Genomic DNA, 27,664 nt, shown 5'->3' on the forward strand with positions numbered 1-27,664 from the left:
GATAACCCAACTTATTACTTAAATTAATGTATTAAGCACTTAATTGTTTTAAGTTGGTTTGATAACTACAAAAGGCTGTTCACCTTAACTTATTCAGTTAAGTTAAAAATCACTTAAAATAATAACTCAAAAATTTTGACTTATTTTTTTTGCTGAAAACATTAAATTATTAAATATTAGTTCTATCATTAAATAAACTTTACATCCTTATTATTTTCAATTATTACTTACGAATAAAAATATTTTATCTCACATATATTATTATTTTTTATTTTTTTAATATCACAATGAGTGTATTATACTTAAATCAACACTTAAAATTGCAAGGTACTATATTTTTCATTATAAATATTTTATTTTCTATCTTTACTTTTTTTATAGTCTATATGTCATTTATTTAATATTTCTATTTTTTAATATTATTTGGACTTCTGTTTGTAATACACAACATTAATTATCAAATTTAAACGGTTTTTTAAAGTTTTAAAAACTAATATTTTATTTTAAAAGCTAATTTTCAAATTAAAGTGGAACATCATTATAATGTTTAAAGACTAATTATCAACATATGCAACTAAAATTATGATTTTTATTTATGATATATGTAATATTTATAATATTTTTATATAATATTTATTTATATTTTAAAAATTTAAATAATATAAAATTTATTTTTAAAATAGTTAATCTTTAAAGGTTTAATATGCAAATACAATAATTTAAATAATATTCAGTAATTGCAGACTTATTTAATTCAGCACTTAAAAATATCATCAATTATTATTTTCAGCACTTAATTTTGAGCACTTAATTTTCATTTTTATCAAACGCCACCTTAGACATAAAAAAATGAAAAATTAGTAATTTTTATTGCATTTAGGCCTATCAATTTTTTGAGACAGAAAACATTTAGGTTGTGGATTTGATTCTTTCTAAAAGCGCTTATGCCACATTAATTGATGATATTTAAACTATAATTGATATTTAATGATTGGTTATTATATTTATGATTATCATGTATCACACGATGAGTTGATGGTTTATAATCGTACTTGAAGAACTTGGTTTACATAAGAATTTTTCCATTTTCCGGCATGTAATCTTCATATTAAACGAAATGATTATTTTGATAACAAAATAAACCCAAAGATAAAATCAATAATCATTTTGTAATAAATAAAAAGTTCGATAACCTACAAAATTTAATATCCTAAAAAATAATTTTTCCAAATTTGAACTATATAAAGGCGGTAACACTCAACACAAATCTTATTATCTTCCTTGAATTTGCCATTTCCAAAAACTATTCACGCCACTATGGGAACAAACATTACAGAGACTCCTTTACTAACCACCACCACCACCACCACCACTATCACCACCACCACTATGGCGACGCTCATCGTCATCTTGATTTCCGTTGTTATCTTTGCTATAAAAACTCTTAAAAAGTCAACAACTCAGAAAAAACTTCCTCCTGGCCCTAAACCATGGCCATTAGTCGGCAATATCCCGGAGATAATACGCTACAGACCCACATTCCGGTGGATCCACCGCCTCATGCAGGACATGAACACCGATATTTGCCTTATTCGGCTATGGAACACTAATATTATTTCTATCAATTGCCCGTTCATCGCAAACGAATTGCTCAAAGAAAAAGATGCAATATTCGCTAGCAGACCAATGGCCTTTTCTGCTAAGTGCATGACTGGTGGATACTTGACGACAGCTCTCGTTCCTTATAATGATCAATGGAAGAAAATGAGAAGAATCCTAACGTCGGAGATTCTTTCGCCGGCTAGGCACACATGGCTGCATGATAAAAGAGCCGAGGAGGCAGATAATCTTGTGTTCTATCTTCATAATCATTATAACAGCAATAAGACTGCAAATTTAAGAATAGCCATCCGCCATTACTGTGGAAATGTGATCAGAAAATTGGTATTTGGCCGGAGAAACTTCGGTAAAGGAACGACCGACGGAGGACCGGGACACGAAGAAATCGAACAGGTCGATGCAGTTTTTGCTGCGCTTAAATATTTGTATGCATTTTGCATATCTGATTATGTGCCAAATTTCTTGCAAGGATTTGACTTTGATGGGCAGAAAAAGATAGTTATTAAGGTGAACACGATCTTAAGAAAGTACCAAAACCCTATAATAGATGAGAGAATTAAAGAATGGAAGAGTGGTGAACGGAAATTAGTGGAGGACTTGCTTGATGTTTTCATCACCCTCCAGGATTCGGACGGCAGGCCATTGCTCAACTCCGATGAGATCAAAAATCAAATCGCTGTAAGTTCATTTTTTTTCTTTAGTTTAAATTAAGGATTTATTTTTCTAACGAGAGTTATACTCCGTATGACATTTAAAAATCATATAAAATTTTGGTGAAATTGATTGTTTCTTTTATTAGTTTTTGAAATTTTTCTTTTTTTAGAAAAAAATTGGAGTTTCCGTACTCTTATTTTTGTTGAAAGTAAATTTCTTAAATTGATTGTTATCAGTCTGACTTGACATTACTGTTAACATTTTTATGACGAAAGAACATAATATTTATAAAATTAATAATATAAGGATTCAATATATACAAATTATAGCGGAACGATTCAATTCATAAAAATGTGACAGTATAAGGATTCAATATATACAAATTATAGTGGAAGGATCCAATTCATAAAATGTGATAGTATATAATCCAAATATACATTTTACCTAAATATTTGTTACATGTAGCCTTGCAATACATGTGATGCATATATTAGCAAAATTCCGTAAGCAATATGTTGGTGACCTCCCGATTGATACAAAATTCACAGTTTTTTTTTTAATTTTTTAGAGGGTAATGTCATAAAAAAATCACCAACTTTATACGTTAATATAAAATTAACCATTCTATAAAATTATAAATTTATCTTATTATTTCAAATAAAAATTATTTAAATCAACATTTTTAATTCATTCTAGCTAATAATTGTTTTAACAAACTATTTATTTATCAGGAGATGATGATCGAAACCATAGATTGTTGTAAAAATTGTTTTAACTTGTCTTATTCTTATTTTGGCTTTTTGTGTTATTTCAAAACTACACAAATCCCACATGGGAAGTGTAGAGCCTTTCTTTTGTGTTTATAATGGTTAAGGCATTATAGGCTAATAATTGTGTTGAAGGGGAAGCAATGGGCTCGCGCCCCCCCCCCCCCCCTCTTCGGAGTAGGCTTGTGGGTTGGGGTTCGGGATGAAAGTCAAGTGGGCTTGTCCGAGGCTTGACTAAACTTTTTGCAACCCGGTTTTATTATTTATTTAATAATAATAAAAGCCTTATATGAGAAGGGCCTATTTTAGCATATGTAAAATTATTTTGGTTGAAGCCTACAAATCCGGAACAAACTTTGACTAAGTTTTATTATCTGAGTTTAATTAAAACATTTTCATTTAATTAACCACGTTTTGATTAAGGAACCTCCACTAACATTTTCGGTTTTATTTAACTTAACCTCTTTTATGTCTACATTCATTTTACTTGTTAATTACAAATTTAAAATACAAATCAGATCATGGCTGGATTAGTGGGATACGAAAATCGTATCAAATATTTTGTTCACTGCTACTTCTGTTCCAACTTCATATAAGTTGAAGAACTCGATGTATCCTGGGGTATAAGCTTAACGGCGAAATATACTTTTAGGCCAGTGAAAAATTCTCACGCCTCGAGCTACTGTTTCTTTGTTAATTCGCTGTATTAGCTAACAATCTAAAAGTATATTTAACTATGTCAACTACTGAGGGTGCTGATGGTCACAAAAACGATGCGCCACCTACTGTGGCTGTTTCCACCGGCGTTCCTACGCCACCTATGCTGACTGCTGTACCTTATGCAAAGCCGTTCCCAGACATCTCAAAGATTCAAGTCTTTGATGGTGAAAACTTCAAGCGCTGGCAGGAAAGAATCTTTACTGTTCTTGATATGCACGGCGTGGCTTCTGCCCTTACTGATCAGAAACCTCTTCCAACTGCTGTCAAGGAATCCGAAACATGGCTTTATGCCAATAAGGTTTGCCGACATACTATAATTAGTACTTTATCTAATGAGCTTTTTGACGTTTACTGTGCGTACAAGGAAGCGAAACAGATATGGGATTCGATGATCAGTAAGTACACTGCTGAGGATGCTGGGAAACAGAAGTTCGTGATTGGTAAATTTTACAAATGGGAGATGGCTGAGGACAAGGACATGATCGCTCAGATTAACGAGTACCACAAACTGCTCGAAGATCTTAAGGGCGAATCAATTACACTGCCGGAGGAATTTGTTGCTGGAATCCTGATTGAGAAACTGCCTCAATCATGGAATGACTACAAGCAGAATCTTAAACATAAACATAAACAATTGACATTGCAGGAACTGATTACACACATAATAATTGAGGAGACGAACCGAAAGGAAATCAAGGCTGCCCGAAACAAGGCGCTGAATGCAAGGGCGAATCTGGTACAAAACAAAGGGAACTTCAAGAGGTATGATCAGAAACCCTCTGTAATTGTTAATACTGATTACAAACCCAAGGTAACTAACTCCACTGCTTTCAAGAAAAAGAGTACCTGTTTTGTGTGTGGAAAACCAGGTCACTTTGCATCTCAGTGCAGAAAGAGACTCAGAAATGGCAATCCTCCTAAGCCAAATGCGAATTTGGTCGAAGGAGATGATATTATTGCTGCTGTCATTTCTGAAGTGAATTTGGTTGCTGATGCGAGAAACTGGGTGGTAGACTCTGGTGCTACCAGGCATATCTGTGCAAGCAGAGATGCTTTTACCTCCTACACACCAGTAGGGGATGGAGAAGAATGTGTGTTCCTTGGTGATTCCCGAACAGCTCCTGTTCTTGGAAAAGGAAAGGTTCTTCTCAAGCTCACATCAGGAAAGACACTGGCTCTGAATGAAGTACTTCATGTACCAAATATTAGGGCTAATTTGTTGTCTGTTGCACTAATGGGTAAGGGTGGAGTTAAGGTGTCATTTGAATCAGATCAGATTGTAATGACAAAGAATAATGTCTTTGTAGGCAGGGGTTATTGTAATCAGGGTCTGTTTGTATTGAATGTTGCTGAAATAATGAAAAATGCATCTACTTCTGCTTACTTGATAGACTCTATTGATTTATGGCATGCTAGATTAGGACATGTGAATGCTAGCTATATTAAGAAAATGCAAACACTTGGTATAATAACTGGACTAAATAAAACGAACATAGATAAATGTCAAATATGTGCTGAAACTAAATCGACTAAGAAAACGTGCCATTCTGTAGTTAGAGAATCTGAATTACTTAGTTTAATTCATACAGATTTAGGAGACCTAAAACAAACCATGACTAGAGGTGGTAAAAAATATTATGTGACATTTATAGATGATTGCTCTAGATATGCCAGAGTTTATTTATTAAGAAATAAAGATGAAGCATTTGATATGTTCTTAATTTATAAGGCTGAAGTAGAAAACCAACTTAATAGAAAGATTAAAAGAATTAGATCAGATAGAGGTGGTGAATATATAGCATTTAATGAATATTGTGAAAAAGAAGGAATAATACATGAAGTAACTCCTCCATATTCACCTGAATCTAATGGCGTAGCAGAAAGGAAAAATAGAACCTTAAAAGAAATGATGAATGCACTACTAGTTAGTTCTTCTGCTAGTGATAACTTATGGGGTGAAGCTATACTGTCTGCTTGTCATTTACAGAATAGAATACCTTATAAGAAAACTGGAAAAACTCCTTATGAACTATGGAAAGGTTATAGACCTAACCTGAAATATTTAAAAGTGTGGGGGTGTCTAGCTAAAGTAATGTTACCTGACCCTAAGAAAAGGAAAATAGGTTCTAAAACCTCTGATTGCATGTTTATAGGGTATGCTGAACATAGCGCTGCATATAGGTTCCTTGTATTGAAAAGTGATGTACTTGATTGTAATACAATTGTTGAAACTAAGAATGCTGAATTCTTTGAGAATGTGTATCCACTAAAAACTGAGTCAATTTCTCATATGCCCACTGTTAATGAAAATGAAACTGAAAATATAACAGTGAACTCTACTGAGGAGTTGAGACGGAGCAAAAGACAAAGAATTGAAAATTCCTTTGGAAATGATTTTTATACGTATTTGGTTGATAATGAACCTTCAAATTTTAATGAAGCTGTTTCTTCTTCTGAGTCTGTTTTTTGGAAAGAAGCCATTAAAACAGAAATTGATTCAATTAATCAAAATAATACTTGGGTTTTAGTTGATTTGCCTCCTGGCGCAAAACCCATTGGCTGTAAATGGATTTTCAAAAGAAAAATGAATCCTGATGGTTCAATTGAAAAATATAAAGCTAGATTGGTTGCGAAAGGTTTTTCTCAAAAACCAAACATTGATTATTTTGACACTTTTGCCCCTGTAACTAGAATTGCTTCAATTAGAGTTTTAATTGCCTTAGCTTCAATTCATAAACTTTTCATTCATCAAATGGATGTTAAAACTGCGTTTTTAAATGGCGAATTAGAAGAAGAAATTTATATGACTCAACCCGAGGGTTGTGTTGTTTCAAATCAAAAGAATAAAGTTTGTAAACTTTTAAAATCATTATATGGTTTGAAACAAGCTCCTAAACAATGGCATGAGAAATTTGACCAAGTTTTGATTAGTGATGGGTTTTCCTCTACTGAAGCTGATAAATGTGTTTATACTAAAGTGCTTGAAGGTGAGTCTGTCATTATTTGTTTGTATGTGGATGACATGCTTATCTTTGGTACTTGTCTTAGTATAGTACATGAAACAAAGGCTTTTCTTGCTTCTCAATTTGATATGAAAGATATGGGTGAAGCAAATGTAATTTTGGGTGTTAAAATCATAAGGAAGGGTGATAGTATAATACTATCACAAGAGCATTATGTTGAGAAACTTCTTAAGAAGTTTGGACATTTTGATGTCACACCTGTGAGTACTCCTTATGATGCTAACACTAAGTTAATGAAGAATAGAGGAGATCCAGTGGCTCAAACTGAGTATGCTCAGGTTATTGGGAGTCTGATGCATCTGATGAATTTCTCTCGACCTGACATAGCTTATGCTGTGTGCAGATTGAGTAGATATACTCATAATCCCAACCGTGATCATTGGAATGGCATTGTCAGACTAATGAAATATTTGAGAGGAACCATGAATTATGGTATCCTATACAGTGGATTTCCCGCTGTACTAGAAGGGTACAGTGATGCTAACTGGATCTCTGATTCAGATGAGACAAAATCCACTAGTGGTTATGTGTTTACACTTGGAGGAGGTGCGATTGCTTGGAGATCATCTAAGCAAACGTTAATTGCCAAATCTACTATGGAGTCCGAGTTTATAGCTCTGGAATTAGCTGGCAATGAGGCTGAGTGGTTGAAAAACTTCTTAGTCAATATTCCTTTGGGAATAAAACCAACTCCTTCAGTGTCTATGCATTGTGATTGCCAAGCGGCAATAGCCATTGCTAAGAATAAGGCTTACAATGGAAAGAATAGACATTTACGTCTAAGACATGATGTGGTAAAGCAATTGCAAAAGGATGGAATTATGTCCATTGATTATGTGAAGTCAGAGCTGAATTTGGCCGATCCTCTGACTAAACCTTTGGGAAGGAAAATGATCCTTGAAACATCGAGGGGAATGGGACTTGTGCCAATTTGAGTATTAACCGTGATGGTAACCCGACCTCTGTGATTGGAGATCCCATGAATTTGGTTCATACGGGTAATAACAAGTCATGTGTTAGTCCTGCTAGTACTAAATTTTGATTTAGTTCATTCCTATGGTGTGTGTTGTACTAGAAGCAACTATTGTGAGGTTGAGTTTGTAACTCTTAATGATTTCATAGTCCTTAAGGATAGTTTATATTTAGTTGCTATATAAACTTGATGAAATCACCTATATGAGTGTGGAGTGGGGCCGCTCCTATATGACTCGTGGCTAAGTCGTTAGAGCACTCATGAATATCCAGGCACGCGCACGGCCTAAATAGCGCAAAACCGCGTTGAGTAGCAGTTTGTGGAAAGTATGATGTGATGGTTGAGAATTATAGCTTACAAATGGAATTCTTGGTTCATAGAAGTTTAAAACTTCACCAAGCTTACCGTGAGTTATACCTCTTCTATTCAGGTTTTGGTTCATAGTCCAAAAGACACCGAAACTGATGCATTTATATTTATTAAAGAAACTAATCCAGCTAGTATTTTTATGTTTTGAAATAAGTGGGGGATTGTTGTAAAAATTGTTTTAACTTGTCTTATTCTTATTTTGGCTTTTTGTGTTATTTCAAAACTACACAAATCCCACATGGGAAGTGTAGAGCCTTTCTTTTGTGTTTATAATGGTTAAGGCATTATAGGCTAATAATTGTGTTGAAGGGGAAGCAATGGGCTCGCGCCCCCCCCCCCCCCTCTTCGGAGTAGGCTTGTGGGTTGGGGTTCGGGATGAAAGTCAAGTGGCCTTGTCCGAGGCTTGACTAAACTTTTTGCAACCCGGTTTTATTATTTATTTAATAATAATAAAAGCCTTATATGAGAAGGGCCTATTTTAGCATATGTAAAATTATTTTGGTTGAAGCCTACAAATCCGGAACAAACTTTGACTAAGTTTTATTATCTGAGTTTAATTAAAACGTTTTCATTTAATTAACCACGTTTTGATTAAGGAACCTCCACTAACATTTTCGGTTTTATTTAACTTAACCTCTTTTATGTCTACATTCATTTTACTTGTTAATTACAAATTTAAAATACAAATCAGATCATGGCTGGATTAGTGGGATACGAAAATCGTATCAAATATTTTGTTCACTGCTACTTCTGTTCCAACTTCATATAAGTTGAAGAACTCGATGTATCCTGGGGTATAAGCTTAACGGCGAAATATACTTTTAGGCCAGTGAAAAATTCTCACGCCTCGAGCTACTGTTTCTTTGTTAATTCGCTGTATTAGCTAACATAGATAACCCATCGAATGCGGTAGAATGGGCAATGGCAGAGATGATAAATCAACCTACAATACTAGAGAGAGCAACGAGAGAATTAGACATGGTCATTGGAAAGGAGAGGCTCGTCCAAGAATCTGATATTGCAAATTTAAACTATATAAATGCTTGCGCAAAAGAAGCATTTAGGCTCCATCCAGTTGCACATTTCAATATGCCTCACGTTGCTATGCAGGATACTACACTCGGTGGTTATTTCATCCCCGAGGGTAGTTGGGCATTGCTTAGCCGTGTTGGTCTTGGTCGAAACCCTAAAACATGGCAAAATCCGCTCAAATTCAACCCCGAACGACATTTGAATAACGGAGAAATTGTCCTGACAAAGCATGACCCGAGGTTTTTAGTTTTCAGCACAGGTCGTCGCGGGTGTATGGGATCTTTTCTTGGAAGTTGCCTGACTACTATGTTGCTTGCGAGGATGATTCAATGCTTTTCATGGAGTCCGCCGAGGAATGCAATCAGTGTTGATCTTACAGAAGCTGTTGATGATCTCAGTCTTGCTAATCCACTCATGGCATTTGGCAGGCCTCGATTGGCTTCTCATCTCTATCCTACTACATCTTGAAATAGTTTTTCACGTTAAGATAATGCAACTGCGGAGGTGATTTATGCAAGATCACAGACATCCGAAAAAAGTACCTAAGAAAGATAAACTATTGAGAATGAGAAGAAAAGGGAAAAAAAGATAGAGAAGTACTATTGAATTATGTATGATTAATATTCTATCAAATTTTTAGCTACGATCTTAAGATTTAAATACAGAGTTAGAAGTTTATTAAATTACATAATCTGTAAAATGATTTATGCTTGTATTTATTTTATTTTTATTACTTAGATCATTTATTTATTTTATTTGTCGATTTGGTATACTTGACATACATTGAAAAATTATTGCACCAAATCGATAAAAAGATATTATTCAAAACTTATTATTAATTTTAGGGTTAATTACATATAAAATCACCAGCTTTACACGAAATTTCAAAAATAACATGACCTTTAAAACGTGTCAATTTAAGATACCACATTTTGTTTCTTTTCAAAAACAACATCGGTAATTTTTAGTGGCGTTTTTTCTGACATGGCATGCCACGTGGCACTTCCATTGGATGTCCAAATCAGCAAAATTTTACTTAAAAATGGGCACATGTTATTTTAAAAAAAAAAATGAAATGTGGTGCCTTTAATTGATATATTTTAAAAGTCGTGTTATTTTTGATATTTTGTATAAATGTGGTGATTTTATATATAATAAATCCTTAATTTTATAATAAATCTTTTTATATATAATTTCCTTTTACCAATAAAGAAAAAAAGATTCGGCATTTTATTAAGCAGAATTTATTTACACTGTTTTGGATTTAATTGTGACTTTTTTTTTGGTTTATTGGGATAATATATTTGAAAAGGTTCTATTTTTGCATGTTATTTTTACAAGAAAGACATTTACTAAGGATAAAAAAATAAAAAAAATAGTCAAATTTGATCTTTATCCATGAGTTGATAATATTTTTATTTATAGACCTTACGTGAGCAAGTATTTTTCATGTGGATTAAATTAGACTTCCTCACCTTTTCAATGCATTGCAAGAATCAAATAATTTGGAGGTGTCTTGTTCAACTTATCATATTTTAAAGATTGACAAACTGCGCATCACATTTACATATTTAAAATTCTTATTAGAGACCTCTAATAAATTCAAATTCAAAATCAATTGAACAAAAAAAATCGAAATGATTAAAAGTTACTGCGGTGGTAAATATGTAGAACGATATGGTAATTTTGTCCACGTCATGATATTATTCATGAAATTGTAGCTTCATATTCTCCTCATTATAATGGTGATGAATATAAAATTATACTCTAAAGCCCTAATGTCTTAAAAAACTTTGACCTTATAACCCGTTTGATTATATCCTGACGTTGAAAACTTACAAATTTTACCCTATTTCATATTTTATCGTTTCAATTATCCCCAATTTTGTAATTTTTGTCAATTTTTTTATTTAAATGATGAAATCATTTAATTAACCATGTTTAAAGATAAAAGTAAATTCATTTTCATTCAAAAAATACAAATAAGTCCTTTATTTTTAAAAACTAACTAAAAACTATAATTAAATTAAAACTAATTTAAATTCTTAATTAATTTAACTAAATCTAAATAAATTTTAAACTTGTACAATAAATATATGCTATACATGGAGAACGTTTTTGAATTTTTTTCCAAATGAAAAAGACGTCAATTTAATATATTTCATGGTACAATTGAAACAATAAAATGCGAAATAGGGTAAAATTGACAAAATTTCAACGTCAGGGTAGGATCGAAAAGGGATTATAAAGTCGGGTTTTTTTTAAGGTATTAGGCCTACTCTAAATGATATGATGAATGTGAATTTACTTTTTTATGGACTACCTCGGAATTTGTGGGCGGAAGATATCTTATCAAAAACTTATCTTTTAAATAAGATAATCGGAAAGCAAGAAGACAACACCCTTTACGAATTATGAAAAAGCATAAAGTTTTGTTATAAGTATTTGAAAATGTGGGGGTGTCTTATAAAAGTTATGGTACCAACAATAAAAAATGTAAAGATAGGTCCTAGAAGTAGTGTTGATTGTATTTTTATTGGATGTACACATAATAATATTGCTTAAACGTTTTTTGTGTATGAATCTAAAAATTCTAAAATTTACAATAACACGATTATGGAATTCAGAGATGTGTTGTTCTTTGAACATATATTTTCTAGTAAATGCATATATAATTAAAGTACCGAGTTCATCAAAATAAACTTATGAGCCAATAGATGAATTTTACAATGATTGAGTGAATTTAATCTAGAAAATGAATTTAAGGATGAACCTAAACGTAGTAAACGTGTAAGAACAGACAAATTTTTCGGTATAGATTTTTTGACATATTTACTTGACGGTGAACCTTAACACTTCAAAAAAGTTGATAACTTTTTGAAGATCCTCTATAGAAAGAGGCAAGTGAAAGTGAAAAATTCTGCAAAATTATACTTTAAAACTACTCCCTCCGTCCCACTTTAAAAGTCCCATTTGACTTTACACACAGATTAAGAAAACATTAATTATTCTTGTCTTTTTATGTTTTTTCATATTTTGCCCCTATTAATGATAGTGGAATTTTCCATAAAACTCTTTTAAGATAACTAAAATAAGGATAAAATTGGATATTCAATGGAAAAATACTCTAAAAATAGTAATGAGACTTTTTAAATGGGACATCCCAAAATAGAATATGGGACTTCTTAAACGGGACGGAGGGAGTAGTATAATTACCTGCAGAATGTAAATGACTAGATTCCAAATGGATTTTCAAAAAAAAATGAAAGTAGATGGAATAATTGTCAGGTATTTGTAACAAAAAGTTATAAACATGGTAATTGATCATAAATGATTTATGCTTGTGTTTTTGCAGTTTTTGACCACAGTAACCGATGGCGGATCCAAGAAAATTTTATAAGGTGGACAAAATTATATACTAAAAGTTTATAAGACAAATAAAATTAATAAAATATAAATTTTAAGGTAGACAATGTTATAAATTTCAAGGTGAAAAACTATACCGTTAATTTATATATTCATTTTTTTAAAAAATATTTTAAATAATATGGTAGGCAACTACTGTCCATTATAGCTCTTTCTAAATCCGTCCCCGACAATGATTTTATGCTAAATGACTTTTTCTTTAATGATTTAAAATATAGTACACTCTATAATTTCAAATAAATAAGAGTGATTTGTGGAGTTTAATATCCCACGTTAGTCAGTGCTCCGATTGCTGCAACGTATAAGGCTGTAGTGTGCCTGCGGATGGCCTGTCAAGGGACTTGCTTGGCATCATTATTTGGTGCAAGATAAATGTACAATTATCATTTTTAATGGTTTATCTCTTAGCAGCCGAAAATTTTGTTCAATTTTGCGATAAAGTTAACATCAAAACCAAATTTTATTGACAATATCACGTTGTTTGATGTGTTTATCAACATTCGTCAAAATCAAAATACGGACTATAGGTAATTTTCAAAAGTCGGTGCCGCTTGTTTTTTCATTTGATTAAAATAGACGATTCTGATATTAAAAACTGACAATTTTATTATATTTTGCATCTTTTCGTTTTAATTGCACCTTTAAATATAAAATAGTCCTTTTCTCATATTGAAAAAAATCGAAAAAATTCTTCAAATTGACCCTTTTTGCATTAAATGACCTTTTTTTGCATTGAATTGACCTTTTTAAAAAAAAAATTCCATATAAATAAATATCAAATTCATGCTTAAAAGTGCAATTGAAACGAAAAAATACAAAATAGAATAAAATTGACTAGTTTTCAACGTCATGATAGGATTGGAAGTGGATAAAAGATCGGGTGTTTTTAAGGCATTAGGCCGAGTAAAATATCTTTTTAAAGATTTATAAAGAGGAAATTACATGGTTTAACTCAGTATCTTAAATAATAACACCCAATACTCTCCTTTTATTTTTAGCTTTTCGTACTTATGGATTTTTTGCATTATACTCTTTCTGTAGGGGGAAAAATATTACTTTACTATTCTAACCTAATTTTACTTTTTCATGTCTCTCTATTGAAATTTTTACTCACGCTAGAAACTATTTCGTCCTCTTCGTTTCCAATACGCTTTTAAATCTCAAGATTTGAATAGTTGCGGTTTTTAGTAAATTAGTTTTGAGGTAAATTAATTTTGATCGTCACATCAAAATTCAGTAATTTGAAAAAATAAATTAATTTTGAATTCTTCTTAAAATCTCCTATGTTTTTAACCTTAACAAACAACAAAATCTTTTTTTGTCATTCTTTTTTTGTGGACCTCTTTTTTTTTCCGCATTTCACATTTCATTTTTTGTCCTTTTGGTTTTCAGGCCTTCACCCTGACTAACTTCCTATTCATTCCTTAAAAAAAAAAGGAGACTTCCTATTCACATTTTTAAACGTTTTGGTTGCCCATCCGGTTTCCAGCATTTCACATTTTATTTCACATTTTATTTTCATTCTTCTTCATATTGACTTCCTATTCATTCCTTAAAAAAAGACTTCCTATTTAAAGACCACGCCCCCAATTATGTGGGGTAGAATCATAAGTTCAAAAAAAGGGATAAACTTTATATTTAGCTAAGATAAATGAGAGTGGTGCACTTCGAAAAAATTAGTCAGTTTTATCTCATAGTCTAACTCAGAATGTTAAGTCTAGTTTTCTTCAGCTGTACTTAACTCTTGTATTACCTGTTCTATCTATTTATCTACCTTCAGTTGGGAAAAAAGATTAAAAAATTATGAGAAAAACATTCAATTGTATAATGAGAAAAATAAAAATTAATGTAAAACATTAATACTCTGTTAGTATATGTTATATATCCATCATTTAAAATCAATACTCTGTAAATTTTTATTTTTATTTTGTAAACCATGAGGTGTTCTAAACGAATTCCAATAATAAAAGACTTTTTTAGACAGATTACGGGCTTAGCCCAAACTAATTAGAGATATACGGCCCTAGGTTTCAAAATTGAGATTTGTTATTTCATCTCCCTAAATTCGAATTTTAACCTTTTTCCTTATAATTTTTATACTTTCAAAAACTGAAGAATACGGTTTCGAAAATCAGAGAGATTGCATGTTATGATTTTTGCGAGATTCTCGCCTTCCTTTTCTCCATACGAGATTCTCGGCTTTCTTTTCTCCATTCAAATTATGGTTTCCTTTTCTTTCAAATTTCATATTTCAATATGTTTTCAGAATTTGAATGCATTCACAGTTTGTTTTTGTTGTTGGTGGTGTAATGGAGTCATCGGAATCGGAATTGGAAATTGTGGCGGTTGTTGTAGATGATGCAGCGGTTGTTGTTGATGATTATGAAGCAAAAAGAGAATAATTCTCCATGGATCATAGATGATGCGGCGGCGTGGATCATCATCGCCATCGACCAAAATTAGTTGCTGCTCGGCGGCGTGGATCATCGAGGAGCAGCGGCGGCATGGATCATCATCGCCATCGACCAAAATCAATTGCTGCTCTCTTCTATTTTCCTGTCGCTGCTCTGCAATGGAGATGAAGTTGGCGCGTTGTTGCTATGGAGGCGGAGACGGCGCTATGTTATTGAATGGAGTGAGTTCGACGGAGAAAAAAAGGCGGAAGAGGAAGAGCTTCTGATGTGGTGGTGGTGGCTTTGTTTACCGCTGCAGCTGTTAGTGAGCCACAAATTCAAATTTGTTGGTGATGAAGGAAATTTTTGATTTGTAATTATTATGATCAGATTTTCTCTTGGTTAATCAATGGTTAACTAATGGTTAACCAATAACAAGATGAAGAAATGCTTATGAGAATATAAATGCTTATGAGAATAGAACGTTAATGTGTGTTTACGAGAATAAAAATGCTTATGATAATGTCTGTTGATTACTGGTGATTCAATCTCTCTCGATCCCTTTCATTTTTATCGCTCTTTGATTTTGTTTAATTAACATGGAAATTGATTTGCAGTGACTATGGTCGAAATTGATTTGCAACTGCTAGTTCGATTTTTTAGTACGCACAACCTGCACTCTTGGTGTTTGAAGAAATGCTTATGAGAATAAAACGATTATATATGTAATGTTTTAGGTGTTGGTTAACCAATAGTTAATATTGGGTAAACCGTTGGTTGACTTGTAATAATTATGGACAGATGAAGATTGATATAAACATTGACAGCGACGAGGAGCTTGAACCAAAACCAAAATAGAAAACTGGTAGATTGAAGAAAAACTTTGAATAGATTGTAATATAGTTGTTACTTTAGATGTTTTTGATATTTTTGTTTGTGTTTCAAACACACTTGAGTAGTTTGTGGAACACATTTGGATACTAGTTGGTACACTCCAGTTTTTGGTACATATTTGGTTTCTATTTTGGATAACATTTGATACACAGTTGGTTCCTATTTAGTTATCTAATATTTTATATTTTTTTATTGCACAATTTTTTATTGTTATACAATCTAATTTATAATTTGTATTGCATTGTGATTCAAACAATATATATCACTTTTTTTTACCAGAATTAGACTATACTTGATTTTTTTAACCTATTACATACCGGTGAAGTTGTTAGTTAGTAAATACATGGTAATCGTTTGGTTCATAACTGGTTACCTAATTAACAATTTGGTTAAAAAATTATAAACACCCCGCATGTATTTTTAATTGAAAACATACATAAAGTTTTGCTAAATTTTTGTTTTATTATTTTTTATATGTCAAAAAATGGTTGAATAAAACAACCGCTAAACAATTAAGCTATGGTTATAACGGTATACCAAGCAACAACCAATAGCATACTACTCAGACCAAAAAATTGAATTATATCATATCTATTACTATTTTGGTAGACCGCGACAAATCTTTTTATTATGTCCCTGCTGTATATAATTTTTTTAAAAGGTACAGTTTATTTAAAATACATAATTCAAGTTTACCAACAATTTACTAAAAAATTATCAACGATGTATTCAAAATAAAATTTATTACAAGTTAACCAACTATTTACCAAAGATTAACCATTGGTTAACCAACACCCGAAACAATATAGATACTTATAAGCATTTATTCAAACACTTAAAGTGCAACATTAAAACCAGACCACTACCGATAACCATCATCATCCACAACCATCAAATTAAACAATTTCTTCAAATCACAAAGAAATTAAATAAAAAAACTAGAGGATCATTAAGACAGGTCAATTTTTCTTCACTGGTGGTGCCATTGCTGATGGTGGGAAGAACGGCAGCGATTTCATTTTTGAGGAGCGACGCAGCTGGTAAAATGACATCACTGCTGGCGTAGATGATACAAAGACGAGATGGAGAAGAGGACATTGCTGAAAACAAGAACGACCTTCATCATGGAACCCAAACTCACCACCGCGGCCTCCACCATCGCGACCTCCACGTCCGCTCTGAATCTTTGATCAATTCGGTTGTTTGTATCTTTTATGATTCAATTCTCTGTAATCTTTCTATGTGTTAAGATCCGAATATCTTTTTTCATGGATTCAAAGATTTGGCTGATTAGGTAAGATTTGCTTTCATTCAAATGTTGAGAGCAAATTTAGGAGAATCTTGGATCATGAGCTGACTGTTACCTTATAAGTTGAAATCGTATTTCTCTAATATATAAAGGTCAATTTTCCAAAAAAAATTAAGAGAAAGCTAATTATCTAAATAGAAAAGTTGGGGCGTAATTTTCTGATTATTTTGGCTTAAGTTGTGCAATTGTCAATTTTTCTCATAATAAAACCGTATATTTAAGCCTTTTACAGTTAGACTAATCACTACTCCAACCAAATAGATCTCTTGCGGAAATAAAACTCTGACCCCAAGTTTTAAATAACTGCATACATGAGTACGGTTCGAACCAGCGACTTCACTTGAATTAGGAGAACGCCTTACCAACTCACTTGCGCCGTGAGATTTATATTCTGTTAAACATTAATCACTTAACAGTTAACAACGATTTAACCACATGCAAACAACTTCCCATAAAAAGTCCTATTAAAAAAATTCCTAATCATTCAAAAACCCTCACATTTAATTTCTATTGCAATTGCACCCTTACGTAGAATTTTTTTTAATTTTACCCCAATTTTTTTTTTTTTGTGTTTTAATGGTACTCCAAAGTATTAAATTGACATCTTTTCACTTAGAAAAAAATTTTAAATAATTTTTTATTTATAGCTTATATTTCAATTAGACTCTAATGTTATAAATCTATACTATATATAAAAGCACGGATGGAAGGGGGACAGGCACTTTTACCGGATAACCCTTTCTAATTTATTAATAATTGAGTTTTAAAGTCATTTACTAATTAAATTAGTATACTAATTATTATAGAAGAATTAAATTAAAATAAGGACTCTAGACATAATTATCAAATAAACAAAAGCACGGATGGGGGGGGGACAGGCACTTTTACCGGATAACCCTTTCTAATTTATTAATAATTGGGTTTTAAAGTCATTTACTAATTAAATTAGTATACTAATTATTATAGAAGAATTAAATTAAAATAAGGACTCTAGACGTAATTATCAAATAAACAACCTATTTTATATCCAAAAATTATCAAATAAACAACCTATTTTATAGCCACAAAAATCCCAGGTTGACTTGCTTGAGATTTTATTATTTGATAATTAAATTTTTCCTATTTAATATCCTATTTATTGTTCTATAAACTACTACAATTTTACTTATACTTGATTACCGTAGCTTAAATAGTGCATTCCAATAACATTTACTTTCTCTATTTAATCCGTTGTCGTTTCATATAATAATACATATACAAATGTTGTTTCTTAATAAATACTCTAAGGACTTCATCCTAGATAATAAATCTAGGTATAGATAGTCTCTTTGAATATTATCAATATTAGCTAATTAAAATAGCATTTTTATGTTTGATTAACATTTTAAATAATTTATGTAGCAAACAAAATTTACTAAAAAATTCTTTCTAATTTATTACTAATTGATGACTTAATTGAAGGTTATAAGGTCATTTTACTATTTAATTATAAAATTATGATATTTATTTGATAATACAATTAAAATTTTAAATAAAATAAACCACTACTCCTTAAATAAAGTAATTAAATACGCCTACAATTCATGTAATTAAGAAGACTATACCTACTATTCATCTAAACAAATAACCATCAACAATAAAAAGTCTCAGAATTATTTAACAAAACATAAAAAGTCTCAGAATTCAATTGCCTCATTATCATCTTTATACGTGTAATAGTTGTATCTAATTTTTTTAATTAGAGATGTTAACTTGGGATTAAACATATATACGATCCTTTTTATACAAATACTAATTGCATAAAAATATATTTAGCTTGCTTAATTAGAGATATTTTTATTACTCCAGGAGTTATGAGTAATATAATACTTATTAATATAATTAATAGTTTTAATCCGATTAATAAAAATATCTTGATTATAAATAAAATGCATTGGTATAATTATAATAATAATTCTAAAAATCAAAAAATTGAAGTATAATATTTGAAAATTCTAACTAATTTAACATTTATTACGAGTCACGTCACGAGCCACGTGCATAGCACGTAATGCGAAACTAGTAATATAAAAATGACGGATTATTTTAAATTTTTTTCTAAGTGAAAAAAGGTCAATTTAATGTTTTAGGGTACAATTGAAACATAAAAATCTAAATTGGGGTAAATTGAAAATAATACCTATATCAGGGTGCAATTGTAAAAGGGGTTAAAGGTGGGGATTTTGAGCGATTAAGTCTAAAAAACCCGAATAGTACAAGGGCATGATCAATAACAAATTTTCAAGAGGAAACAGATAAAAAAATAAAAGTATAAGGACCTTTTAATAGATTAAGCCAAATTTAAACTCTATAAAGACGATTTAAGTGGCAATATGACCCCTCAACTTGTAAGCAATGAGCAATTAACACACAAATTGACTTTGTGTGCAAATCAGTACATAAACTTGGTGATTATGGGCATTTTATTTTATTTTTACAATTTGCCCCCTCAATTTGTGAGTTAATAGTTCTTTCAATTGGCAATTTGCCCCTTTAATTTGTAAGTTAATTTGCCAAAATGGGCTAATTACTCTTAATCACCAAGTTCGTGTATTGATTTGCCAACAAAGTTAATTTCTGTGTTAATTGTCCATTGCTTATAAGTTAAAGGGACAAATTGCTGTTTGAGTCCTATAAAAGTTAACACTCAACACAAATCTCTTATCCAAAAACTACGGTGACCGTTGACCCTTTCTGCTAATTTTTTCCGTGTGCTTTTGTAAATCCAAAAGCATTTTATTTTCGTACAATTATTGAGTTTAAGATAAGGTGGCCCTTAAACTGAGGACAATCATAAACAACACTGGACCTCTTGTGAGAATAAATACGTTTAAGGTTGGTTTAATGGTGAAAAGCTACAATTTTAAGATTTTTTTTTATAAATTTATTAAAATTTCATTGATTTTATTTTATTTTTATTTTATTTTACTTTTTAATAATATTTAATGCTATTTTTTTTTATCTCAGTATAATATTTATTTATTTTTCATATTTTGTTTATTAAAATTTATTTGTGTTAAATTTTAAATTTTGAAAGAGAGAAAATTTTAAGCTGAACTTATTATTATTTTTAAAATATTTAGACTAAAATTAGAATTTATAATTCTAAAAAATAAATTTACTAAATAAATATTATTAGGAAAATTCAACTATAAATTAAATAAAATTATTAAATAAAATTAAAATATAAATCTAAAAATTTAATTTTTTTGAATAAATTATAAAAACAAAAAAAATTACTATTTCAATTTCTAATAGTCATTTATTAGAAAGAATAGATTTAAAAGATACTTGTTAAAATCATATAAAAGTTCTGCATATATAAATATTATATATATAATAAATTATTAAAAAATTAATTAATTGAAATAGTAAATTTTTATAAAAACATTATATAATAAATTATATATATAATAAATTATTAAAATTTTATTCGTTTTACTAATTTTTATATATATAAGTTAGTAAAATTATAATAAATTATTCGAATAATTTTTAATAATTAGTAAAACGAATAATTTTTAATAAAGTAAAATTATATAAGTTCCACATGATAACCAAACCAAAATCAAACTCAATTTTAAAAAAATTAATATTTTTTAAATTAACTAATTAAAATTAGTTTAAATTTCTAATTAATTTAATTAAATTTAAGTTACAATTTTTAAATATATTTGATAGATATATAATTAGTTTAAATTTTATAAAAGAACAAATAAATTAAAAACCGTCATTTTATTGTTAAAAATTAAATTTTTAAAATATATTTCTGAATTTCATATTGTTTCTGATATAACATTTGTACCAAAATTTTAAATCCCGCCACTTCGGCCACCCACTCCCGCTCCGACCATTGCCCGCTCACATTCTGGCCACCAATCATCTTCTTCATGTATCGTTTCGTCTACTCGTTTTTTTCGTCTGGGGTTTTCTCCTTCGCTCCTTGTATCGTTTGGTTCTTTATTATTTCGGGTGGTGTTCCTCTATTTTTTCGGTTTCTTCCTCCATCTCCATTGTTTCGTGTGCCGTTTACCCGAGTGTCTGAGTTTCTTCCTTCGTTTATATTGTCTTTCTCCATATTTTGCCCACGGTGACTTGGAGGGTGTTTCAAACTCTAATCTAGCAAGTTGATATGTTCAATGTGTGCTTTGGTTGCATTACTTGCTTTTTCAACAATTTTATCCAGGTAAGTTTGGAATTGTTTTTAGCATCATAGAGGACCAGAACCAGACAGCTCTGCTCCTCCATCGTGGAGCAGACCCAGATGGGTTTGCTCCGGAGAAGAGCAGACCCATTAGCAATTTAACGGAAAAAAAATGTTTAGTTCGAAAAAAATCTGGTGAAAAACATAATCTGGCCGCGGTTTTCGGTGAATGCGGTGGTTGGGGGTGAAATGAAACGGTTTCCATCGAAAAATGAGGGGTGAATTGATATGGTTTTACAAAATTTAGAGGAGGTGATATTCCCATTTTCTTTGGGTGTTTTTGATATGAAAATACAAGTTGTGAGTTAGTTTGACTCAAAACCCTCCAAAAGGACTCATTTGATATTTCGTACCAAATTGAGGGGGTGAATTGATCCTTTATTCGGGTCTTATTTATATTCTTTTGGCCTACCTCAAGGCCAAAGTGAGTCTGTTGCCTGCCTTTCATTTTCATTCTTCTTCATATTAACTTCCTATTCACAGACCACGCCTCTGTCATACTCATGGATCACGCCCCAAAGTATTAAGTCTAAATGATCAGAAAAGGGGAGAAACTTTATATTTAGCTAAAATAAATGAGAAAAATTATTTATAATTATAAATAGATTAAAAAATTATGAGAAAAATATATAATTGTACAAACATTTTAATGAGAAAAATAAAAATTAATGCAAAACATTAATACTCTGCTATACATTATATATCCATCATTTAATATTAAGTTTAATATATAATTTGACCCCTAAATTTATCGTCAAAAAAAAAATCTTCTAAACTTAATCGAATTTCGGAACTTGTTAAATAATCCTATTTGACCCATAAATTTGATTAATAAGTAAACATTAAGTCCCCGACACTTGAAATGAAAGGAGTCAATGTTTACTTATTTATCAAATTTAGAGGTCAAATAAAATTATTTAACAAATTCAGAGGTTTGATAGATGAGACGTTAAGTTTAGGTGCTAGATGAATAAAAGAGTAAAAGTTCATTGGTCAAATTATATATTAAAATTTTAATATTTTATCCATCATTTAACATTAATACTTGGCCAAATAACCAAAAAAGGCCAAATTTTCCATAAAAGTTTCACAGAATTCCAAACATTTCAATTTTATCAAATTTATCCTGAAACGCATGATTTTATTTCAATTTTGTCTAATTATATAATTTTGCTCATGTGGCGCCTACATGTCGCTGATTTGACATGCCACACATCTGTGCCAAATAAGCAAAATTTTGAAGTTGGACAAAATCTAAATGAAATTATACATTTCTGGATAAATTGGATAAAATTAGAAAGGTTTAGACTTTTATAAAACTTTCATCAAAAGTTTCGCCTTCTTTTTATCATTTGGCTTTAGTACTTTGTTAAACGTTAGTCATTTAACAGTTAACAACGATTTAACCACATGCAAACAACTTCCCATTAAATGACCTTAAAAAAGACACAATTAGTACAAGGACATACTCAATAACAAATTTTTAAGACGAACCAGATAAAAAAAAGGAAAAGTAAAAGGACCTTTTGATGGATTAAGCCAAATTTAAACTCTATAAAGACGTTAACACTCAACACAAATCTCTTATCTTTCTTGAATTGGCCATATCCTAAAACTACACACTAATATGGGAATAACTATTGCATTAACTCCTTTTCTTACCACCACCACCACCACCATTGTACCGGCGCTCATCATCATCTTGATTACCATTGTTGTCTGTGTTATACAAACTCTTAAAAAGTCGACAACTCAGAAAAAACTTCCTCCTGGCCCTAAACCATGGCCATTAGTCGGCAATATCCCGGAGATAATCCGCTACAGACCCACATTCCGGTGGATCCACCGTCTCATGGAGGATATGCACACCGATATTTGCCTTATTCGGCTATGGAATACTAATATTGTTCCTATCAATTGTCCAATAATCGCAGACGAAATGCTTAAAGAAAAAGATGCAATTTTCGCCAGCAGACCAATGGCTTTTTCTGCTCAGTGCATGAGCGGAGGTTACGTGACCACAATTCTTGTTCCTTTTAATGATCAATGGAAGAAAATGAGAAGAATTCTAACGTCGGAGATTCTTTCGCCGGCTAGACACAAATGGCTGCATGATAAAAGAGCTGAGGAGGCAGATAATCTTGTGTTCTATATCCATAATCAGTATAAAAGCAATAAAAGTGTAAACTTAAGAGTTGCCACCCGCCATTATTGCGGGAACGTGATCAGAAAGATTGTATTTGGCCGGAGATACTTCGGAAAAGGAACGGCAGACGGAGGACCGGGACGCGAAGAAATCGACCACGTTGATGCACTGTTTGATGTCATTAAATATGTATATGCTTTCTGTATATCTGATTATTTGCCAAGTTTCTTGCAAGGGTTTGATTTTGATGGACAGAAAAAGATAATTCTTAGGGCGAACAAGATTGTAAGAGATTACCAAAACCCTGTAGTAGATGAAAGAATAAAAGAATGGAAGAGTGGTGAAAGGAAATTAGTGGAGGACTTGCTTGATGTTTTCATCACTCTTCAGAATTCGGACGGCAGGCCATTGCTCACCTCGGAAGAGATCAAAAATCAAATCGCTGTAAGATCCGGTTTTTTTTCATTATGCACGTACAACTATTATATTCCTAACCAATGAATTATAACTCAAATGATATAAACGCTGAATAGCAAACTGTTAGGTTGTGAGTTCAAATCTTCCTACAATTAGCTCTTCTTAGCCCCCAACAAATACACTTTAACTCTCCTTATAGTTTGCATGACAATCCAAAAGTGGACAGTATTTATCTTAATTGTCCTTGGACTATCTTCTCTTTTTCCAAATCATCCATGAACTTTATTTCGCATTTCAACAATTTGTAAATTTAATGGAGTATTAAATAACTTGGTTGTCCTACCAATGGAATTTGATACAAGTGATAAGCGGTTTGATATCGCTTAAAAAACGTTTCGGGTTTGAGTCTTGTGAATGCAGAAAATCCACACTGGTAGACTCACCCACTATTTCAAGTGCGCGACGCGGGTCGGATCCGGATTAATCAGGACGAAGCCTTAAAACCCGGATGGGCTTACTAATAAAATAACTTGGTTAACCTAGTGTTGTTTTTACTCTGTTTTTGACAATTTTAATGACACATTGTGCTTAATGGAGATCATATATATATATATATATATATATATATATATATATATGTTTAAAATTGTAAAACTTGATGTCGCATGGCAAAAATTATAATTTTAGGTGTCCATTTAAGATTTCAATTGGAACGTAATGCCATTAAATTTCATAGAAACAGAACTTGAATAATGACAGGAAAAACCAAATTATTAAAGTTTAGGGACAATTAGAGGTGATTGATTATGGGGTTATTGAAATTTTTTAAAATTACAAAATGGTTATTAAACTTTAAAACGTATCGAAATGATTACGCAACTTTCAAATTTTGTAATTTATATAGGTTTTTAAGAGATTTTTTGGTCAAATTATGCATACGTGACGATTAGTTTTCGAATATTTATGACAAATAATACTTTATATTTTTTTTAGAAAAGAGAAAACCTTATATCTTATGTATACACATATTAACCAAAAATCAACTAGAATAGTTTTCTTCAGTGACAAAAAATCTTTTTTGAACTAAAATAATAATTTTTTTGTAAGAACTAAAATGATAGTTTAGTAACCATTTTATTAGGTTTTAAACTTCAGTACTCATTTTGTAATTTTAGAAAAATTTAATAACCTTAAAAATTTATAACCTTCCCAATTTTGATGAAAAAATATTTAAGTTCTAAAATTCTAACTTTGATTCAATTTGGCTCTCAAACTTATAAAATTGGTGCAAATAAACTCTTATCTAATGAAAAGAGAAACGAGGTTAGAATGAAGGACTAATTTGCATCGGTTTTATAAGTTTAAGGGCCGAGTTGCTTCGAATTAAAATTTTGGGATATATATAATTTTCGTAAAAGTTTAAGGGCGTATCTGTATCTTTTTTTATATATATATATAATTAATAAAGTTATTTCAGATATAATTAGTAATTAAAGTTTATTGTTGAAATATAATTAATGAGTAATTAAATATTTCAAATATAATTAATAACGGATTATTTTAATAAATAATTTGTTAGTAATATTTCTTTATGATCAAGAACCGAGCTCCCTTGTAAATATAATTTAGAGTATAATTTTTTCTTCAATGCCTAAACACTTATAACTTATATAATTAAAAAATAAATATTTTTTTAAGATTAAATTGAACATGAAATTTAGAATAAAAATCAATTTTGTCAGATGATTTAATTAAATCAATAAACCCATTTTAACCCAATTTTTATTAATGTTATTTTACAATTTAATATCGAATTAGACTCTATGAATAGTCAATTTTTAATTAAATTCAGTCCAACTAAAGGGTCAAGTTGGCAATTAAAATTTAATACTTAAAATAATTAATTGTTTATTATATTGAAATAATTACTTATCCATTATATTTCAACAATAAGATTTAATTACTCACTACATTTGAAATATTTTTGATGCAAAATATGCTCTTATATAAAAGGTGCAGATATGCCCTTAAATTTGTACGAAAGAACACTTGTTTCCCTATTGGTGTAATCCGATCCTTATAATTTAAAAAAATCGGTGCAAATCATCCCTTTGTACTAACTCCGTTTATTAAAAGCGTCCAAAATTTCTTATTCATCTTGCATATATTGTATGTCCTAAATATATAATCAATCATTTAAAAAATCAGAGAGAAACTATACTCTTTGTTTCACTAGATTCCTATGTATACTTAGTTACTTACACTAAAATGATATTTAGATTCATTGTTATTTTATATTTGGATAAATAAAATTAATTTTAACTTATTTTTATTTGATAAATATATCTCCAATGTAGCTAAGATTTTTTTAAAATAATAATCCCTAAACTTTTCGGTGTATGTTCTAAATACATAAATAATAAATATCAGTTTGGTGAGATTATTCGTTTCTCTCGTTTTGAATTCTAAATAATTATACACATTATTTATTTATCAGGAGTTGATGATAGCAACAATAGATAACCCGTCAAATGCAGTAGAATGGGCAATTGCAGAGATGTTAAATCAACCTGAAATTTTCCAAAAGGCGACGAGAGAACTAGACAAGATCATTGGAAAAGAGAGGCTTGTCCAAGAAACTGACATAGCAAAATTGAACTATATAAATGCTTGTGCAAAAGAAGCATTTAGGCTCCATCCAGTTGCACATTTCAACATTCCTCATGTTGCTATGCAAGATACTACACTTGGTGGTTATTTCATCCCTAAGGTTAGTTGGGCATTGCTTAGTCGCGCTGGCCTTGGTCGGAACCCTAATACTTGGCAAGATCCGCTCAAATTTAACCCCGAACGACACTTGGATGGCGGAGAAGTTGTTCTGACAAAGCATGATCCGAGGTTTGTAATTTTCAACACAGGTCGTCGCGGATGTGTAGGATCTCTGCTTGGAAGTTGCATGACAACTATGTTGCTTGCAAGGATGCTTCAATGCTTTTCATGGAGTCCGCCAGGGAATGCAATCCGTGTTGATCTTGCGGAAGTTGTTGATGCACTATGTCCGGCTAATCCGGTCATTGCGTTTGCTAAGCCTCGATTGGCTCCTCATCTTTATCCTACTTCGTCTTGAAATAGTTTTTCGTATTAAAATGATGAAAACTTCGGAAGAATTTCATGCAAGATTACTAAGGTCCGAAAAAAGAAGGGTTTAATATAATTTTGGTGTGTGAACTTTTTTAAAAATAACAAAATAGTGTTTAAACAAAATTTTATTACAAGTTAGTGTGTGAACTTGTTTAAAAGTTACGAATTGGTGTTTTTAGCAGGTCACCATCAGGTTACAGGTTACCAATTTACGAATTGGTGTTTTTAGCAGGTCACCATCAGCTTACAGGTTACCAATCAGAATTTTAACTATCAAAAAAAGGCAGGTTTGGTTCCTATAGTTTTCAAGCAGCAGTACTGATAAGTACAAAAAGAAAAAATATTTTCAATTTAGTCCATATTTTCAACTAAGAAGAAAAATAAACTTCTGAAATAGTGTAATTAACACTATTTGAATAATAATTAATTAAATTAGGCTTAATTAAGCTAGTTTAATGGGTAATCCAGCCGAGAGTTCAGACTCTAGTAATCCATCAGGATTGACTTCGCTACACAACGTGCAAAGTGAAGTGCACC

At 30.9% G+C, this 27,664-nt stretch overlaps 3 protein-coding genes across 3 annotated transcripts; all 3 read left to right on the forward strand.

The window, feature by feature from the left end:
- The first annotated feature begins 1,317 nt into the window (after nt 1-1,317).
- LOC126653752 (valine N-monooxygenase 1-like) lies at nt 1,318-2,500 on the forward strand. The gene is made up of 2 exons (XM_056106299.1): nt 1,318-2,298; nt 2,444-2,500. The coding sequence occupies exons 1-2, from the start codon at nt 1,318-1,320 to the stop codon at nt 2,498-2,500; spliced, it is 1,038 nt and encodes a 345-aa protein (XP_055962274.1).
- Nucleotides 2,501-9,047: 6,547 nt separating this feature from the next.
- On the forward strand, nt 9,048-9,626 carry LOC130015672 (valine N-monooxygenase 1-like). The gene has a single exon (XM_056106301.1). It carries the CDS (start codon nt 9,048-9,050, stop codon nt 9,624-9,626), a length of 579 nt encoding a protein of 192 aa, XP_055962276.1.
- Nucleotides 9,627-23,026: 13,400 nt separating this feature from the next.
- LOC126653753 (valine N-monooxygenase 1-like) lies at nt 23,027-27,261 on the forward strand. Its single transcript, XM_050347692.2, has 2 exons — nt 23,027-24,013; nt 26,484-27,261. Exons 1-2 carry the CDS (start codon nt 23,051-23,053, stop codon nt 27,111-27,113), a joined length of 1,593 nt encoding a protein of 530 aa, XP_050203649.1. The 5' UTR covers nt 23,027-23,050; the 3' UTR covers nt 27,114-27,261.
- The last annotated feature ends 403 nt before the right edge of the window (nt 27,262-27,664 follow it).

The sequence above is a fragment of the Mercurialis annua genome, linkage group LG6 (assembly GCF_937616625.2).
Source record: "Mercurialis annua linkage group LG6, ddMerAnnu1.2, whole genome shotgun sequence".
Taxonomy (NCBI): Eukaryota; Viridiplantae; Streptophyta; class Magnoliopsida; order Malpighiales; family Euphorbiaceae; genus Mercurialis; species Mercurialis annua.

Bases quoted from the DNA above. Each gene is read 5' to 3' on its own strand.
- LOC126653752 (XM_056106299.1), top strand. From the start codon at position 1,318: ATGGGAACAAACATTACAGAGACTCCTTTACTAACCACCACCACCACC. The intron at 2,299-2,443 runs GTAAGTTCATTT...TTCTTTTTTTAG, and splicing joins AGATCAAAAATCAAATCGCT to AAAAAAATTGGAGTTTCCGT.
- LOC130015672 (XM_056106301.1), top strand. From the start codon at position 9,048: ATGGCAGAGATGATAAATCAACCTACAATACTAGAGAGAGCAACGAGA.
- LOC126653753 (XM_050347692.2), top strand. From the start codon at position 23,051: ATGGGAATAACTATTGCATTAACTCCTTTTCTTACCACCACCACCACC. The intron at 24,014-26,483 runs GTAAGATCCGGT...TTTATTTATCAG, and splicing joins AGATCAAAAATCAAATCGCT to GAGTTGATGATAGCAACAAT.